Source organism: Protopterus annectens, chromosome 11.part0, assembly GCF_019279795.1.
Source record: "Protopterus annectens isolate FY-2018-M chromosome 11.part0, PAN1.0, whole genome shotgun sequence".
In the NCBI taxonomy this organism is placed as follows: Eukaryota; Metazoa; Chordata; order Ceratodontiformes; family Protopteridae; genus Protopterus; species Protopterus annectens.
The window spans coordinates 49,436,275-49,456,274 of NC_056745.1; the positions used below are offsets into that span (position 1 = coordinate 49,436,275).

The 20,000-nt window shown below is 42.3% G+C and overlaps 1 protein-coding gene across 1 annotated transcript in view; it reads left to right on the plus strand.

Annotated features, from left to right (window-relative positions):
* ADAMTS20 (ADAM metallopeptidase with thrombospondin type 1 motif 20) overlaps positions 1-20,000 on the plus strand; it is a 3,636,702-nt gene that overhangs the window by 1,021,595 nt on the left and 2,595,107 nt on the right. Inside the window, exons 13-14 of the mRNA XM_044087413.1 lie at positions 4,347-4,528; positions 4,613-4,749. Of these exons, the coding sequence (XP_043943348.1) occupies positions 4,347-4,528; positions 4,613-4,749 (319 nt within the window). The remainder of the gene's footprint in view (positions 1-4,346; positions 4,529-4,612; positions 4,750-20,000) is intronic.

Below are 20,000 nucleotides of genomic sequence, written 5' to 3' on the forward strand. Positions count from 1 at the left end.
GCAGAGAGGGCACCTTGTGGATGGGGACTTACGCAGTTGTCACAGATACCTCCTGCAGGTGTACTAGACCTCTTACAGAGACTAAAGAACAATGTATGATCTTCTGAAGGACCTGTGTCTATGCACACACCTACACACTAGTCACAATCAACCATCTCTGCCCTGGTAGAGCACACCAAAGACACCATTCCTCTAACCAGTCTTCCTGTCTCACCGCAATCACCAGCACCCATGCAGTCTTCCACACCATTAGACCTCCTCACATTGCCTACTGCTGAAACCTGTCACTGCAGTCCTCCCCACATATTCTTATGATGACAACTGTGCCCTGCCTTCAGTACCCTGTTACCAGTGTAGTCTTTGCCTGATGCACAATGTGGCCAGTCCATAAATGGCATATCATAGACTGGTTGTAATACTGCATTCACCATTGTTACTTCTGTGTTGTATCTAGTCTGGCGTATTCCCACAGTGTAATGCACCTGGCTCTACCTCCTATGGTCATTCTCCATATCCTCTTTGGGAAACTCAACAGGCACCTCCTTAACTGCTTATTCTGGGACTTCCTGTTCCCCAGTATCAATAACCTGCTGCATTTGTTTCCATACCAACATGTTGTGAAATAACTGTACACAACGCATATACTTCGCTGTGAAATAACTGTACAAAATGCATATACTTTGTTGTGAAGTAACTGTACACAACGCATATCCTTTGTTGTGAAATAACTGTACACAATACATATCCTTTGTTGTGAAATAACTGTACAAAACGCATATACTTTGTTGTGAAATAACTGTATGCAACGTATATACTTTGTTGTGAAATAACTGTACACAATGTATATACTGTGTTGTGAAGTAACTGTACACAACGTATATACTGTGTTGTGAAATAACTGTACACAACGCATATACTTTGTTGTGAAATAACTGTACACAACGCATATACTTTGTTGTGAAATAGCTGTACACAACAGTTGCCAGCTCTGACGCACAACCTTCAACGAAGGTACGCCCATTCACGCATGTATCCACGCGTATATACTGTGTTGTGAAATAACTGTACACAACGCATATACTTTGTTGTGAAATAACTGTACACAAAGCATATACTTTGTTGTGGAATAACTGTACACAATGCATATACTTTGTTGTGAAATAACTGTACACAATGCATATACTTTTTTGTGAAAATAACTGTAAACGCATATACTTTCTTGTGAAAATAACTGTACACAACGCATATACTTTGTTGTGAAATAACTATACACAACGTATATGTTGTATCTTTCGGCTTTTCCCGGTTAGGGGTTGCCACAGCGGAACTCCAGTCAGCTAATGATTGGCAGTAGATTTTTATGTGCCGAGTTGCCAGCTCTGACGCACAACCTTCAACGAAGGTACGCCCATTCACGCATGTCTCCGCACAGAAGACGCTCTAGCTGAGAATCGAACAGGACAACGTTTTACTGTGAGGCGGCAACGCTACCGCAGCACCACCAACATATATACTTTGTGAAATTGTACACAACGCATTTCCTTTGTTGTGAAATAACTATACACAACGCATATACTTTGTTGTGAAATAACTGTACACAACACATATAATTTGTTGTGAAATAACTGTACACAACGTATATACTTTGTTGTGAAATAGCTGTACACAACGCATATACTTTGTTGTGAAATAACTGACCGTCTCAAAAAACTCCAGCTTTACTCCGTAGCATATCACCTACTCTGAGGTGATCTCTGCCTAACATATAAAGCTATGTCAAACCAAGAGCTGTTGGACATGCTACACCTAAAGAAATCCCAATCCCTCTGAGTTACACGCTCTAGGGACCTAAACCTTGTCACCACAATAAACAGGGCATGCTGGAGGGATAGATTCCTGTCCCAGAGACTTCCCATACTCTGGAACAGGCTACCCATCTATGTCAAGCAAAGTTCTTCATTAGCACTCTTCAAGAAAAATCTTGATGAGTGGAAGGGAAATAAGAAATACACCCCGGGGATCACTTCTGTGTCTCTACTCGACAGTGGCACAGGAAAATAACTTTCTTGGGTGGCGTAAGCCAGGGAACCTTGTTGGCTAGGCTTATGTATGCCCTTGGGCTGATAGCCTAGTACTTACCTATGAACCTATGTACACAACACATATACTTTGTTGTGAAATAACTGTACACAATGCATATACTTTGTTGCATGTTTTTGTATCTTACTGAATGATGTGACATCTATATCTAGACAGGGTAAGAAAGCCTTCATCAATCCAAACACATATTCAGTGGTGTTCAGGGTCTTAACAGGGTAGTGTTGTATGCAGACTCTGTCTATGTCTTTTGGTTTCTTATCAGTGTCATGAGCCATGGGTCCAGGGCATATCTGGCATCACCAATAAGATGTCTCTGGGGAAGTTACCCTGCAGAAATTGCTGATGTAGTTTGCACGTGTGCTGATGGACACTGTCACAGACACCAGACAAATGATGAGGTGGAATCCCTTATAGTTGCTGCCTGATATTCCTTCTCCCGAAGTGGGGCCTTGTTGAATGTAGTTGTTGTCAATGTTATGCCAACTCCCAACTAGTTAAGTAAGCACTAGGTTAGCTGCCTTTGCAGGTCATTTAAGCCTAGCCAATTTTTCTTTCAAAGGTGAAACTCAAACTCTGTTCCTTGGATAAAACAACGTCTGAATATATAAGGCATGGAATAACATCATAACGTGTGATACCTGTAGAGACTGTATGTGGGATTTGAACCCATTACAGTGATTATCACAGCAGTAGAAGACCAACCACAGCACCATTATGCCACACAATCCATAAAAATGAACAATGACAAGACTGCATGCATGAGATGTGTGGTTGTGTTAATCTGTGTTCATAGGTAAGTACTTGGCTAGCTGCTGTTGTGGGCCATTTTAAGGCTTGACAATTTCCCTTAAATGTGAGAATAAAACCCTGTACCCTGTGTTTGTGAGGTAAACAGCTTAATCATTATGCCAACTCCCAACCCCTCTAAACAATCTCCTTTCCCAAGGTGAGAATCAAACCTTGCACTTTGTGTTTATGAGATTAACACCTTAACCATTATCCTAGCTACCTACCAATGCCTGGGATACCCACAGTGTCCTCCTTTGGTCACTGCAAGGTCCCTGTATCCAATATTCTCAAAGCTACACATACTATGCTGTCCACAGAAATGGGTATACCACTCATCCTATAAGCCTACATTTGAGGGTGACGTATCTGTATCAGCTCCTACATGATGCTTGCCTCCATATGGTACTCGTCCACTGCTTTTGTGTCACCGAGGGAATGAAATGTTAGTTGTGACCAGATCATAATGCGGTGTAGGGAATAACAACAAACTTGTACATTACTGTTAAACCTGCTGCTGCTCCTGTCATGATTTTCTGATCTCTGTCTCTGTACACCAGGATTTTTCTCTGAACAGCTACTCTAGCAGTCACCTTTTGTCATGTAGTTTTTTATACATTTCTGACTAACTCCACCATATCGCTTATGCTCATTTACATTCACCATGCCCTCATTATAACAATTTGGGTAATTTCCATCTCATTATGCAGTCCTTTGTCACAGTATTTCATAGCCTAGCATGGTCATGCTAAGTGTCTTTAGAAGTCACCCTTAACTTGAATGCTGCCACTCGTCACAGAATTTCACCTACCATATTATGTGACTTGCTTCTGAGTTCCAGGGCATTTCTTTAGTAATCTCACTTGAAACTGTTCTTCTGTGTTGGATTTGGAGGACTGACATAAACTGAAGCACACAGGGAACATCATCCTTTACGAATGCTGAAGATTCTTAGTATATTGGCATCATGGAAAGTGAACTATATTTGTATAATTCAGTCCATTTCTGACTTAGAACATATATATATATATATATATATATGTGTCATTTTGTTCCTGTCAGTGGAAAGCAAAAATGTTGGCATCAAGCTTATCTGATTGTTACCAGAAAGAAATAAGCCGGTGGGATTTAAAGCCTTGTGTGGTAACGATTATGGATGCTGTAGAGTAGTGGTAATCTGCAACTGTAGCTGAAATATTGTCAACTAATATTTTTCTGAACTGAAAGGTAATGCAGTGTTCATTTCAAAGGTGTTTCTCATTTAACTGCAATGCACAGTATACTTAGAAGGTTGTGAAGCCATTTAAGTATAGTAGATTAGGGAGAACCTTTTGAAATGCAGTATAAAAAGGCAAGCTTTCAGCTGCAGAATGCTGAATTTTATCAAGTATTTTCAAGACTTGCTAGTGTAAGTTTAACCGGGTGCTGATATTGTAGTAATGCTCAACTATTTTTAATAGGCCAAAAAATGGAGGAAAATACTGTGTGGGTCGTAGACTGAAATTCCGTTCGTGCAATACCAATTCATGTCCGAAAGGAAAGAAAGATTTTCGAGAGGAACAGTGCTCTGAATTTGATGGAAAACATTTCAATATCAATGGTCTACCTCCTAATACTCGATGGCTTCCCAAATACAGTGGCGGTAGGTACTCAAAAAAGTTATTGCAAAAAGTGCTTTTTTAAACAGACTATTCATTCTCCTAAAACTGTTTTTTTTTTTCCACAGTTCTTATGAAGGATCGTTGTAAGCTTTTCTGTCGAGTAGCTGGAACTACTGTTTACTACCAACTAAAGGACAGAGTTTCTGATGGAACACCTTGTGGACCAGAAACTAATGATATATGTGTACAAGGCCTGTGCAGGGTAATTAAAGTATTTACAATTAACTGCCAAAATGTGTTAAAGTATGTGAATACAAAAATATATTTACCTAAAAAAATATGTAATGTCAAGTGTATTTAATATATAGCAGTAGACACATAGTAAGTACATACAAAAGTATTAACAAATGAAAGTAGTCACTGGAATGTTTCAGCAGTTCTTTGTGTTGCAACCTCTGATTGTTCTATGATATTGCACATACTCAGGTACCTACAATATTCTTTGTACAGTGACAACAGTTGTTATTTGTTGATGCCACTGGTCAGACAAAGTATACTATAATACTTAGTTTCTAATAAACAGGATGTATAATTCAGCCAAAATCTTATAAACAATTTATACTAGAAGAATAAGAATGCTGAAGTAAAGTTATATTGATCATTTATAATAATTGTCACTAGTCTCAATCTTGCAGCTTTATTTGTGGGGACTTGTCATCTGATGTCAGCTTTCATTCATTCCTCAATGGATGGGTTCAGATCTGACACTCTGATCTGATTCAGCTGTTACACTAGCTTGTGGCCTCCAAAAAACTGTCAAGCTCCCTTCCTACCCACAGTGCACTATGCCTAAAGTCTCTCACATGTCATTTACCACTTTCACTTCAAGACGTGGTCTCCATCACTCTTGAGCTACTTGATAGAGATAAGTGAAATTTTACAAACTTTATTCTTCATACAGTTATTTTTTGATAACTTCTATCACAAGAACGTTTATTCTGTTTCTTCACTAGCTTCTCACTTTTGTATACCTTTCTACACCTTTTACACTTGATAGTGTAGTCTTTGCTACAGACCCGCGGTGGTGGTGCTGCGGTAGCGTTGTCGCCTCACGGTAAGACGCTGTCCGGTTCGATTCTCAGCTAGAGTGTAAAAATCAACTGCCAATCATTAGCGGACCGTTCCGCTGTGGCGACCCCTAACCGGGAAAAGCCAAAAGACACGAGCAGTGTAGTCTTTGCTACCATTGTTGGTAGACCTTTCCTACCCTGTTTCTTTCATTTGTAGTTAATCTTTCTTATAAAAAAAATCTCTTCTAGCTTATTCTCACTGGCTTTTGCTTTCAGTAGTAGTAGTATTTAATCAGTCACTGTCTGGATATTTTAGGAGAGAATGATTGAGCATCCTTTTGTTATCTGGTTGGGAATTTTCACATGAAACAATACTTAATAAAGGCTTTAAGAAATGTGAGAAATGTGGGCACAAGATGCCCTTTTCAGATGCCCGCACTTTGTGTGTTTACTGCTTAGGGTCTGAACACCTCAGCCAAGAATGCAACATTTGTAGTGGGCTCAAACCCAGAGCTTTAACAAAAAGAAGAAACAAGTTAATTCTAAAGGGGATGTTACCAATTCCTTTTTCTCAAGCCATTTCTGGAGTTCAGTCTCTCAAGACTAAAACCCAGTACCCTTAAAAATGGTCCCGATCTTCAGATTCCACTGCATCTACTTCATCGGAACCTAAGAAAAAGAAGTGAAAATTGGACCTGACATCTCCTGGGATCCAACCATGTTTAGATCAGATCAGATATGTTGCAAGTCCTACCTCCAATCCAACAGAATGTACTCTGGATCCAAAGTCCCTGGATCCTAAACCATTGTCACAGACTGTATATTCGCCCATCATGGAGCTGGTCTCTTCCAGGGTGCTTCGCCATTTTTGGAGTGGCACTCAAAATCTCCTTCAGTGGTGTCCTGTCATTCCTCCAGAAGTCTCTGAGGCAGATATGAAAAGGATGATGAGATTTTTCACTGAGCAGTTTCAGAAGGGAGTCCTCATGGTTCCTACCCCCTTTGGTTCAGGAAAACCTTCCATGTACCACTCCATCTGTACCAGCTCCTTCTCTGACTTGACTTGTGGTGTTAGAGTCCTTGGATATGAGCATTCCAGGCTCTGGGTCAGATCCGAAGAGAGCATTGTCTTAGGATCCGACTGTTACCCTGAGTCACCGGCCCTGCCATCTTTGGATCTGGATGACTGTCGGAGCCAAAGCTTCCAGGAAGGATCTGAGGGGATGGAGTTGACTCTGAGGTTTTCTGAGCCATCTCTTTTTCTGGGAGCTTCGGCTTTGGACAACTCTGCTCCGGCTTCTGCCTCTAGTAGATTGTTTTCAGAACAGAGGGAAGTGGCAAGCCAGAAACTCATTTTCTTGGCTCCCTTGACTTCCTTCTCTCCAGAGTGGTCTGCCTTTAAGGTTGAGAAAAGTTTTTTTCTGCTCCGGCAGATCAGACGGTCCTTCCCCTTTGGATCCACCATCAACCTCTCAGTTGACTTTGCACCATGATCCTCAGCATTCTACTCCATGGGGACAGCTAGCCCAAAGCTTCCAGACTACCCAGCCAGGTATTGTCACCTCTTCTGATTCATGTCTTCTGGTACTTCTCTGGATCATCCCATTGAAGAAGTCCCTAGGAAGAGTATGTGCAAAAGGAAGGCACCTGGACTCTCCTCAAGAGTCTATCACTGAGGATATTGACTTTGATGATGGAGAAGGGTCTCCCATATCACCACCTGATGACCTCTCCTGTGGAGACATCCTTGAGATCCTTAAACAAGAAGGGTGGCTGGTCTGCCCAAAACCTGACTCCTGAGGAGTCAGTATTTCTGGAAGCTTTCTGGACTGACCCATCTAAATCCTGGGTTACTCCGCCCACTGATGAGGGTTGAGAGGGTGGCCTAAGTGTTAAGGTGTTTGCCTTACAAACACAAGGTGCAGGGTTTGAGTCTTACAAGGGATAATTTGCTAGGCTTAAAATAGCTTGCAAGGTTAGTTTAGTACTAAACTATGAACCTATGAACTTATTGATTTGGTTTCTAAGTGGGCATGGAAGGAACCTGATTTGATTGAGCCGATCTCCAAGAAACCAGACAGGATTCTGGCTCCACCGGTAGGAAGAGAACATTGAAGTAAAGAGGTACCAGTTAATGCAATGGTCGTGGCAGCAGCTACAAAGAAAAAACTCATGGAACAAGGTATTACTGTCCATCCCCCAATAGAGAATCTAGGGCATTGGACAGATTTGGGAAACAAGTTTATGCTTTAGTAACTTTTGCTGTTAGATCGCTGAACTACTTAGCACACTTCACGAGACTGCAAAGGGATTTGATTAATCAACTTTCAAACTCCCTTTCAGGGACCACTACTGCTGACATTCAAACGTCTGTGGCCTCACAGTTGGCTATCCTTTAATCTGTTGGGAATTCCTCCATGAGGATCATCTTACATGCTGCAGAAGGTGCCTCAAGGGCCACTGGTTCAGGCATTTCCATCAGGAGGTATGCCTGGATCACCCTATGTGATTTTGCAGAGCCCTTCAAGTCATCATGCTTCCTTTGACAGCTCTTCTTTGTTTGGCCCCACTGTAAAAGACACACTCTGCAGGTGTGAGAAAGATGAAAAGATCCTGTCTGCAGTGGGCATTAATTTTTTGACACCTCAAAGGACCTTTTCCAGGAATCAGGTAAAAAAAATGTGGTTCAGGAAGTCTCCAGGGCCTTTCCAGGAGACGCATGGAGGTAGTTCCCCCAGAGGCAGAGGGGGGAGCAGTAATGGTAGAAGACACGCCCGTAGCAGAGGAAACTCACAAAACCAAGGATCTAAAGCTACATTTTCTGGCAGACCCTTTCAGCGCTCCTGAAGGGAGGCCCGATTGCCTTCCTCTGGAGGCAGTCGAGGGTTGCTTATCTCTACACCAGGAAGCCTGGCTACGAGTGCAGAGAATTATTTCCACCCCCATTACCCAGAAAAATCCCTGATGTTCCACCCAATCAGAGGGAAGAAGCAGCACTAAAAATCCAAAAGCTGCTAGAAAAATGAGTCATCCAAGAGGTCTCTCCAGACCAAATAGAATCCGGAACTTACTCAAGATTCTTTATAGTGCCAAAGATACTGGAGACCAATTTACCAATTTTAGATCTCAGTGTGTTGAACAAATCGGTTCGACATACCAAGTTCCAGATGGTTATGGTTCAATCCATTTTGCCATTTCTGAGCAAGGATGACTGGATGTGCTTGATAGACCTTCAGGATGCATACTGTCACATAAAAATGAACAGACGATCCAGAAGGCACTTACAGTTCCGGCTAGGAGCCAGTCATTACCAGTTCAGAACTCTGCTCTTTGGGCTCACTACAGCCCCCAGGGAGTTCACTGAGTGAATGGAAGTGGTTGCAGCTCACTTCAGGCTGCAGGGATTCTGGGTGTTTCCATACTTAGACGACTGGTTCATTACCACCCCGACCAGGCGTCAACTGGTGCAAGCATGAGACCAAGTGTTAAAGACTTGCTCAAGTCTTGGAATAACCATCAATTACAATGAGTCATACCTACAACCAACCCACACATTGGAATTCATAGGAGCAATGTTCAACACAGTATCTATGGTAGCATCTTTTCCTCTTTCAGGAGTACAAACAATAAGGAGTCAGGTCAGGAAAATAATTTGCAGTACCAGAATTTCTCTCCCAATTGATTCTGAAAGCTGTGAGATAAATGTCTGCGTCAGTTCTCTAACAAGATATCACATGAGGATTCTGCAATGGATGCTAGTAACACAATGGCCAGTGTTTTCTCAACCCAAGCTGGCAAAGATAAGAGTAACTCAAGTATGCAGACGGTATCATTCCTGATGGATGCAGTCACAACTGTTGCAAGGTTGTCCTTTCATTCTCCCTCAGACCAAGGCCATAGTGACCATGGACACTTCCCAAATTGGATGGGGTGGCATTTTCTGGGGAGACAGTCCAAGGCACACCCCCCCCCCCTCCAGAGGCCAACTTGCATGTCAGTGTTCTGGAAATGAGAACAGTGCTTTTGGTGTTGCAAGCATTCCAAAACACTCTCCCTCTCAGGACTGTTGCAGTCCAGACAGACAACGGTACATCAGCAAACAAGAGGGAACCAGATCTTACCCATTGTCAAGAAACCTTGAGGGTGTCCAATGGGCAGTATCTTCCAACCACTTTCTAATTGCAATGCATATTTGTGGGATGTCCAGCGTGCTAGCAGACAAACTGAGCAGGTCCATCTTACTACCACACGAGTGGTCCCTCAACAACAAAGTGATGGAAATTATTTTCTGTCAGTGGGGCCAGCCTTGTTACAGTCTTTTTGCATCTTCCCTAAACAACAAGTGCAGCAGCTTCTTTGCCCTAATCTCCCCACAGGGGAGTCACTGAGGAATGATCTGCTTCACAATTTGCCCCCCGGTCTTCTGTAGGCTTATCCTCTGACTAATTCCCAAATTCCTTCAGAAAGCAGCCAGATTGAAGAGTAAACTCACCCTCATTGCACCTTACTGACATTTTCAGGTTTGGTTACCCTTCCTTTGGCCTCATCGCCTGTACCCACCTTGGATTCTGGATCCAACTCCAGACCTTCTGTCTCACCCGACAGGCATGGTTCACCTGAATATCTTAAATCTCAAGCTAACGGCATGATTTCTCCAATTTCCTTAATAGCCAGGCAACCAGTGCTCTTTTCACCTGTCCATTCTATACTTTTATCTTCCCATAAACCTTCTACTAGGAAACTCTATAGTAGTAAATGGAGAAGATTCATTTATTGGGCAGAGCAGAATCGGATAGACCCCTTCTCAGCTCTGATTCATTCTATTCTTGAATTTTTAGTAAGTTTGTTTAATGAGGGTGCTAGTTCACCGACTATTAAAGTTCAGCTCAGCAATTTCCAGTTTTCATGTGGTGTTGCAAAATTCTTCCCTGGCTTCCTCTAAACTGTGCAAAGTCTTTTTAAAAGGTCTGCTAAGACCCCTTACAAAAATCCCATACCACCATGGGATTTAAACTTGGTAGTGCAAGCCTTAATACATGCTGTCTTTGAACCTACAGCTAAATGTGACCTAAAATTTCTGACCTGGATTGCAATTACATCTGCTAGAAGAATTTCAAATTTAATTTTTCATAAGGATAAGGTCACCTTATGTACCAGTGCTTCCTTCCTTTCTAAGGTGGTGTCAGAATTCAATATTTACTAAGCCATTAACCTGCCAGTATCCTTCCCAAACTTTACAAATGAAGGGGAATATATGCCACACTTATTGGATGTTCATAGGCAATTACTTTTCTACCTGCACAGAACAAAAGAGGTTAGAAAGACGGATCCGATATTGTTTCCTTTGCACATAATAAATCGGGCGAATCAGTTACAAAGGAAACTGTGGCCAGATGGTTGACAGATTGCATTTCATTTATTTACAGCAAACTGAATCTTCCCTTACCAAAACCATTAAAGGCACGTTCAACCAGATCTATGGCTACTTCCACTGTATTCCAGTCTAGAGCCTCTGTGGACGATATATGTGTGGCTGCAACTTCATCAAATCTTCATACCTTTATCACTAATTGCAAACTACATCTGGTCTCGAGAGGAAGAATAGCCTTTGGCTCAACTATACTCAGGAATATCTTCCTTAGAGTCCACCCAGGAATTTAGGTAGCGGAGGACTCTGTCCCATATGTTGAGGAATAAATGAAAACTGACAACATCAGATAAAGAAGTTATGTTGTTGTTGTGTCTTTCGGCTTTTCCCGGTTAGGGGTCGCCACAGCGGAACTCCGGTCCGCTAATGATTGGCAGTAGATCTTTACGTGCTGAGTTGCTGGCCCTGACGCACAACCTTCAACGAAGGTACGCCCATTCACGCATGTCTCCACACAGAAGACGCTCTAGCTGAGAATCGAACAGGACATCTTACTGTGAGGCAACAACGCTACCGCAGCACCACCACCACAGTACATAGATAAAGAAGTTATGTACTTGCCATAATGTTGCATCCTTGTTGTCCATTTTCATTCTTCTTCAACTTCCCACCCTCCATCCCCCTCCATTTCTCACAAATGACTTCTGGAGGAATGAGACTCTTAAGGACACCATATGTCCCTTTTGTTGAACTCCAGTTATGGCAATTCTTTCATAGTTTCTTGTCTCAAGCTGTAAATAAGATCTGAGGGACTTTAGGCATAGTACATTATGGGTAGGAAAGGAGCTCAACAGTTTGTTGGAGGCCACTAGCTAGTGTAACGGCCAAGTCGGATCTGAGTGTTGGATCCAAACCCATCCATTGAGGAAGAATGAAAATGGACAACACAGATGGAACATTATGCTAAATGTTTAACTTCTTTTTTAGATCACAAGGCCATAATGACCTATCACTGTTTAGAATGCTGTATTGGTACTTCAGTACACATGGAACAGATGCGAATGTTGGTGATTTACTGTTGATGAAAGATATCAACACCAGCAGAAAAAGAGATTTTTAGCACCTTTCTGAATGAAGCTTTGAGATGAGCTGCCTTTGCAAATAGAAGCAAGTACTGTTGTGATGGACTTTAGAAGAAAATAAATAGCTATGTGAGACACTGAATTAAAGATGGCACCGACAACACAGTGATCTTAGTTCAGAACCATATCTAGCTCATCTGATACCATGTGCAGTTCCCAAAATTGACTACCCCCTCAACTTTGAGTTGAAGACAAAAGAAATCTTTCCTGCTCTGAAACACTAGCAAGCTGCTTGCTACAGATCACACAAGCAGCTCAGTGCAGTCAATTTGCTGTACACAGAGCAGTTCAGCTGTAATTCCAAATGCAGTATCGGCATTTGTTACTGAAACAGCTGTATTTTCACAGATTCAGAAATTAATTCCAGATCTGATGTTGTCAATCTTCATTTACTCTTGACATATGGGTTCGATTCTGAACATTGAAACCGACTCAGCCATTACTACAGCCCGTGAGGACCAAATATTCTAGAGTTCAATTCCTACCCAGATTGCTCCTCAACAATTTACCTCAGATCTCGTTTCCCCTTTCCTGTGAAAGATGTGTTGCCAAATTGCTCTCGAGTGAAGTATAATTTTCTTGTTCTATTTCAACAGTTTTTTGTATAGCCATACGTTTTTTTTCCTTATTATATAGCTTGTTCATTCTTCTCCTTCAACCTACCCTTTCTTTGATAAACCTTTTGTCTCCTCTCCTTCCTTCCTTCCCTTATACACTTAGATGTACTTTGTATTTCTCCATACACTTATTGTAGTTTGTTTACCATCTTTGGTAGCCTCCTGTACTTTGGTACTTTCTTCTGCCATTGTTGGTAGCCTTCCTGACATTTCCTCCTCTTGGTTTCTTTTGTTGATTGGGTTATTGCTTGTATAAGATATGTCTCACAAAGTTAAAGGAGCTTCTGGTTTTAAAAAATGTTAAGAGTGTGACAGTAAGATGCCCAATTCCAATGGGCATTCTCTTTTTATCTATGGCTTGGGCTCAGTGCACTTGCAGGAGGAATGTTCAGTCTGTCATGCCTTTAGTCACTGGGCCCTGGTAGAAAGGAAAAACAAATTATTGTTAAGGGGATGATTAAATCTGCTGTTGAGTAGGCCTTACCAAGTTTTTCTGGTAAAAGAAAAACAGATATATCTTCCCCTTCCTCTTCATCTTCATCCTCCAAATTAGACAAACCAAAAAAGAGTTGATCGGTGCCAGCTTATCCCTCGACATTGATGATCAAAAAACTGAGAACTTCGGTTTCTGCCATCTCTACGGAACCGACAGTTTCTTCAAAGGCTAGTTTGGTGCCGATTTCAGCACTGAAACTGACATCTCCACCAGTGCCGAAATTGTCAGAACAAACATTAGACCGGCTTATGGAGCTGACATCCTCAGTACTGTCTTCTATTACTGCACTGATATCTTCAGATCCAGTAGACTGTCCTGAATTTTCTTTCTTGGATAGACCTAGGACCAGATATTCCCCATCTGACTAACATTCAACGAACTTATTAATTAATTCAGCTAACATTAAACTAGAGACTTACATTCTAGGTGATGTCAACATCGACTGGAATAAAATTATAACAATAATCCCACTCTAGCTATCAATCTATGTAATTTTACTCAACTAATAAACGACATTACCAGACCTAACAGAAATATAACCCCCCAGGGTCCATCGTGGACTGGATCTTGGTCTTCCACCCTAATAAGATCTCTGACTCTGGTATACTACCACACACAGTGAGTGACCATCTCCCAGCCTTCATTCCCCGAGCTGCCCAGTACACCCCTCACCAACAACAATATGCCCACACTCGCAACCTCACTAAATTTAACCCTTCTATATTTTCCGAAACCCTTAATCTAACAAATTGAGATAGCCTAAAAACACTTCCACTAGATGAAGCCATAGACTTCTTCAATACTACCTTCCTAGGCATCCTAAACACCCAAGCCCCACCTCGAACAAAATAAATAAAATACAACTCTGCCCCTTAGCTATCAAAGAACACTAAATCACTTATGCTACAATGAGACAAGACATGAAAACTCTACAACAAAAATAAACACCCAGCTACCCTCCTTCAATATAAGCAACTCTGCAGTCTAACAAAAAAGCTTATCACAAATGATAAAAAAATCTTACTACACCAAACTACAGTCTACCCACTCCAAAAATCCCAAACAATTCTGGAACTCCATCAACACAGCTTTCGCCCAGGACATAGTACCAACACCACCATTCTCTCCTTCTTACATACTGTCAATTTAGCCCGTGACCCTGGTAATTTAGTATCCTCAGCTCTGCTGGACTTCTCTAAAGCTTTTGATACCATCTCCCGCACCCAGCTTCTAAATCATCTGTCTAACCTCAATCTCTCCCACAAAACTCTCTCCTGGTTCTGCAGCTATCTTTCCGACAGGTCCCAGGCTGTCAAATGGGGCCAGGGCACCTCCACCTTCCATCCTACCCCCCACTGGAGTACCCCAAGGATCCATACTTGGCCCAGTTCTGTTCAACATCTTTATTAATGACGTTTACAAAGCCATACCCAATACTAAAATTGTTCAGTATGCTGATGATTCTACTTTGATCTGCAGCACCTCCAACTTAACAGATCTCCAACTACTGACACAAACAGCCTTCTCAACTACCGAAAACTGGATGCTCCAAAATCACCTCTCATTAAATGCGAATAAAACTAAAATCCTTCTATTCCCTCCTTCTAAGTCCTCCCCTATTGATAAAAACTCATTCCAAATAACCAGCCATAACAACTTGATTTTAGAGGTCGTTCCCTCCGCCAAACTTCTTGGTGTAACCATTGATGAACACCTAAAATTTATCCTTCTAAGTCCTCCCCTATTGATAAAAACTCATTCCAAATAACCAGCCATAACAACTTGATTTTAGAGGTCGTTCCCTCTGCCAAACTTCTTGGTGTAACCATTGATGAACACCTAAAATTTAATACTCACGTCCAGCTAAACATAAAGAAACACATAAAACTCGGCCTACTTCATAGAAACAACCACTTCCTCTATCCTGTTACCAGACTAACTCTCGCCACTACTTATCTTCTTCTCTCTCTACTGTATGGCACCCCTCTGCTTACTAATTTATCCTCCTCACTATCCTCCAAACTAGAAGTATGCTACAGTAAAATCTCCAGATTTGCTACCAAAGCCAAATCTTCCTCTCATCACTGTTCCTCCCTTCACTCAGTAAACTGGCTTGAACTCCATAACCAACTTGACTTTCTCCAAATCACGACTGCCTATAGACTACTATTCCAACCTACTAAGTGCCCTGCACTACCCAATATCCTACAACCATATACTCCCCATAGAACACTTAGATCTACCCACCAAAACCTAATCACCATCCACAAACCCAAGCGCCCAGCTGGTCAACTTCTGCTTTCCTTCACCTTAGCCAAAAAATGGAATGCTCTTCCCTCCACTCTTAGGACCTGCGATAACCTCGAAAACTTTAAAACTCTTCTTCATTCTCACCTTTACTCAAACAGGAAATGCAACTGTACTCTTCACCTTATACCTCTCAAGGTCTGCTCCACTTTTACTCCTGGCTAACCTCTCACCTAGCTAACCATGCTCATTTGTATTATGTATATATAACTATACTGTGAAATCTAGCCTCAATACCATTTGCCTGTCTTTTACACCTAAACAGAATTGTAATTGTTCGTTTCTTTATGAATGCTACCTGTTTGTCAGTAATGCAAAGTTTCTAAGTAATTATTCATGTAACTATGTATTGTTGGAGCTTTTTTCCCCGGGCCTCCACTGAAAACGGGCTCCCTGAGCCCAGTGGACCTCCCCGATCATCAAACTGGAATAAATAAATAAATAAATAATAAATAACTCTCTTTTGCACCCTGATACTAAGTCTAATCCCTGTCCCGACAACAATAAAACTGACATAGAAATAACAACCCTTTTTAACTCCTCCTTTACCAACTCTATAGCAGAACTTACTAAGACCTTCCCCAACTGCATCCCCTCCCCTACCCCTAATTCCACTTCCCACTCCTCTCCCCAATCCTGCACTCCTAATCCTCCTCCCACTTTTTATCTAAAACCTGTCTCAACCTCTGTTATCAAAAAGCTTCTTTTGAAACTTAAGCCATTTTCCAATGCCCCCGACAATATTCCCTCACTCTTTCTCAAGCTCGCTGCAGATGGTATCGCCATCCTCATCAGCATTCTCATCAATAGATCCATCCAGGAATCTTACGTTCCCAAATTATGGTGAGCCGCCTACATCTTGCCCCTTCACAAAGGAAGCAAAAATAATAGCCTCTCTAACTTCCGACCAATAGCCATTCTTTCCCCAATTTCAAAAGTCCTTGAAAAATGTATCCACCTGCGACTCATGCCCCCACCTCCTCAATAACTCCTCACCCCTACTCAACATGGCTTCTGTCCTGGCCACAGTACTGTAACTGCTCTCCTCTCTTTCTTAGACATTGTTAACCATGCCCGTGACTCTGGAGAAATTGTCTCCACTGTCCTTCTCGATCTATCCAAGGCATTTGACACTGTATCCCATACCCACCTTCTCAATCACCTTTCTAACCTCAGTCTCTCCCTAGATTCCCTTTCATGGTTCAAAAGTTATCTCTCTGACAGATCCCAAGCTGTGAAATGGCAAACTGGTACCTCAACCTTCCTACCTACCCCTACCAGAGTGCCCCAGGGATCTATACTTGGGCCAATGCTCTTTAATGTATTCATCAATGATTTTCACTCTGCAATTCCAAACACTCAAATAGTGCAGTATGCAGACAACTCCACTTTAGTCTGCTCTGCCCTTAGCCTTCCCGAGCCCCAGACCAAAACCCAGTTGGCCTTCACAACTACAGAGAACTGGATGCTTCAAAACCATCTCTCCCTTAATGTCAATAAATCCAAAATCATTCTTTTCTCCCCCACAAAAGCCCGTTCTCTTGACAAGCAGTCTTTCAAGATCAACAGCCATACCCACTCCTGTATAGAAGTTGTTACTTTTGCCAAACTTCTTGGGGTTACCATTGATAAACACCTGAAATTCAATATACATGTTCAACTAAATATTAAAAAAAAAAAGATCAGAAGCTCGGTATGCTATATAGAAACGCTCACTTTCTCTCTACGGCTACAAGACAAACCCTCACCTTCACCTGTTTACTACCGTTCTATTGTATGGTGCTCCACTTCTAACCAACCTCTCAGCTACCATCTCCTCAAAACTAGAAATCTGCTACAACAAAATTGCCAAATTTGCTACTAAATCTACTCACTCCACCCACCATTGCACCTCTCTCCGCAGTCTTAAGTGGCTGCTAGAGCTTCCTAATCATCTTGATTACCTTCAACTTACTACAGCCCACAAACTAATCTTTAAACCCACTGCATGCTCTGCTCTAACTAATATCTTGCCTTTCTACACACCGCTCAGACCCCTAAGATCAGCCCAACAAATCTACTTTCAGTACACAAACCAAAACGACCCCCTGGCCATTTCCTCCTGTCTATTCGATAGCCAAAAAATAGAACTTTCTCCCTCCCCTGCTAAGAATCACTACAAACTCTGAACACTTCAAATCCCTACTCCATTCCCACCTCTGCAAAAACTGGAAATGTAATTGTATTCTTCCTACCTAAATTCCACTAATGTCACTTAGACAGGATCTCCTTCAAGCACCTGTACATCCTGCTGTTTCCACAGCTCCCCACCCTCAGCTTCTATCATATAATGAATTTCTCCCCTGTATACGCTCTATGTAAATACTGTATATAGGTTCCCATCCCTACTCTCCGAGGGTGAATTCAGGCCTACGGACTTGCATATTAAACCGACACCTCCTTCTTCACTTAGGCCTAAATCTCGAACCATGCCTAAAAAACCGATGCCCAGGCCACATGCTCAGTCCTCTATGCCTAAAAAACATAGGTTCATAGGTTCATAGGTTCATACTAGGCTATCTGCCCAAGGGCATTTATAAGCCTAGCCCATAGTTATGTGGCTTTCGCCACCCCTTTAGTTTGAATAAAAACTATGCCTATCATTTTTCTGTGCCTCTGTCAAGCAGTGACACTGAAGTAATCCCTGGGGTATATCTGCGATCTCCCATCCATTGGTCAAGATTCCTCTTGAACAAGGCCAGCGAGGTGCTCTGCCTCACATGTACCGGGATTTTGCTCCACAGCATAGGGAGTCTCTGGGTGATGAATCTGTCCCTCCAGCACGTTCTATTTATAACCGTGTCAAGGTTTAAGTCTCCCGCCCTTGTGGTTCTGAGGGATCTAGATTTTTGAGGTGAAGCATATTCATCAAATCTGGGTTTGACATGGCCTTATATGTCAGGCACAGGTCACCTCTGAGCAAGCGGTATGAGACTGAATAAAGCTGGAGTTCTTTCAGTCGGGCAGCATAAGACATATTTTGAGACCCTTTATCCTTTTGGTGAGGAACTTTTGGGGCCTTTCAAGCTGCATCAGGTGTCTGGTCAGATACATTCGAGCGGGCATTGTACTCAATCATAGGTCTAATGAGTGATGAGTACAGGGGACGATGACCTCCCTTGATCTAGATGTGAATCCCTTCATGATCAGGTGGGCGATATAGAAGGTTTTCCTAACTACTTTAGCAACATGAGTGTCAAACGAAAGACTACTGTCAATTTGGGTCCCCAGATCCCTGATGACTTTTTCTGTGCTCAGTGGATTGTCACCTATATGGTAGCTAGGAGTAACCTTGTTTTTCCCGAAGGGTATGACTATGCATTTTTTGGCGTTTAACTTCAGGCCATGGCTCTGGCACCAGTTATCCGTTTCTGTGAGGCCCTTCTGGAGGATATCTGTGTCAGATGTGTTTTCGACTATGGCGCCCAGTTTGCAGTTATCTGCAAACTTTGTCAGCCATAACCCTCCTGTGTTTGCTTGTACTTCAGAAAAGTAGATGCCGAACAAGAGTGGACCCAGGACTGAGCCCTGTGGGACACCACTTGTGACAGGCTTTGAGTCTGACATGGCTCCAGCAACTCTGACCCTGTGGGTTCTGTCGCTTAGCCAGTTTGCAACCCATCTTGTGATGTATGGGTTTACATTCAAGCTGATGAGTTTTTCGATGATACCTGAGTGGGGTATTGTGTCGAAGGCCTTTGCCAGGTCGAGGTAGGCTGTATGGACTGCCTTTCCTCATCAATGGCCTTGGTGACTGTCTCGAAAAAGTCAACCAAGTTTAAGAGGCAGGATCTGCCTTTGACAAAGCCAAACTGGGTTGGATCCAAAGTCTGCAAGTTCCCTATGTCTTTATTTATGAGTTCCATTATGATCCTCTCCATGGCTTTGCAGATAAGGCTTGTCAAGCTAATGGGCGGTAATTTCCAGGGTCTGTGGAGGCACCGCCCTTATGAAGTGGGACCACAGTCGCCGCGCCACTCCTTGGGTGCGTATCCTGAGGTGAGGCTAAGATTAAACAGCTGTCCTAACTGTGGGTTTAATTCCTCGTTGAGTTCATGAAGCACACAGCCGGGGACACCATCCGTCCCATGGATGCTTTGTTTTTTGCCTTAGTGAGGGCAGTTCTCACCTGGGCGTTGGAGATGTTTGGGGGGCTATAATCCTCTGGAATAGATATCTCTCCTTTTGGGGGGGAGGGGGGGGAGAAGTTTGCACTGAACCTGTCAGCCAGTATGTTAGCAATGTGTGTAGGTTCAGTAATTTTCACATCATTTTGAACTAATTCTGAGCATATCTGGGAGTTTCCTCCTAGGTTTCTAACATAGCTAAAGAAGGCCTTATGATTCTCTTTAGAGTCCTTGGTGATTTTTCTCTCAAAATTTGCCTTGGATAATTTTATGAGAGCTCTTAGTTTTTTACTTATAATGATCAAAGGTGTCTTACCTTTCAAGGATTTTGCTCTATCTTGTAGTAG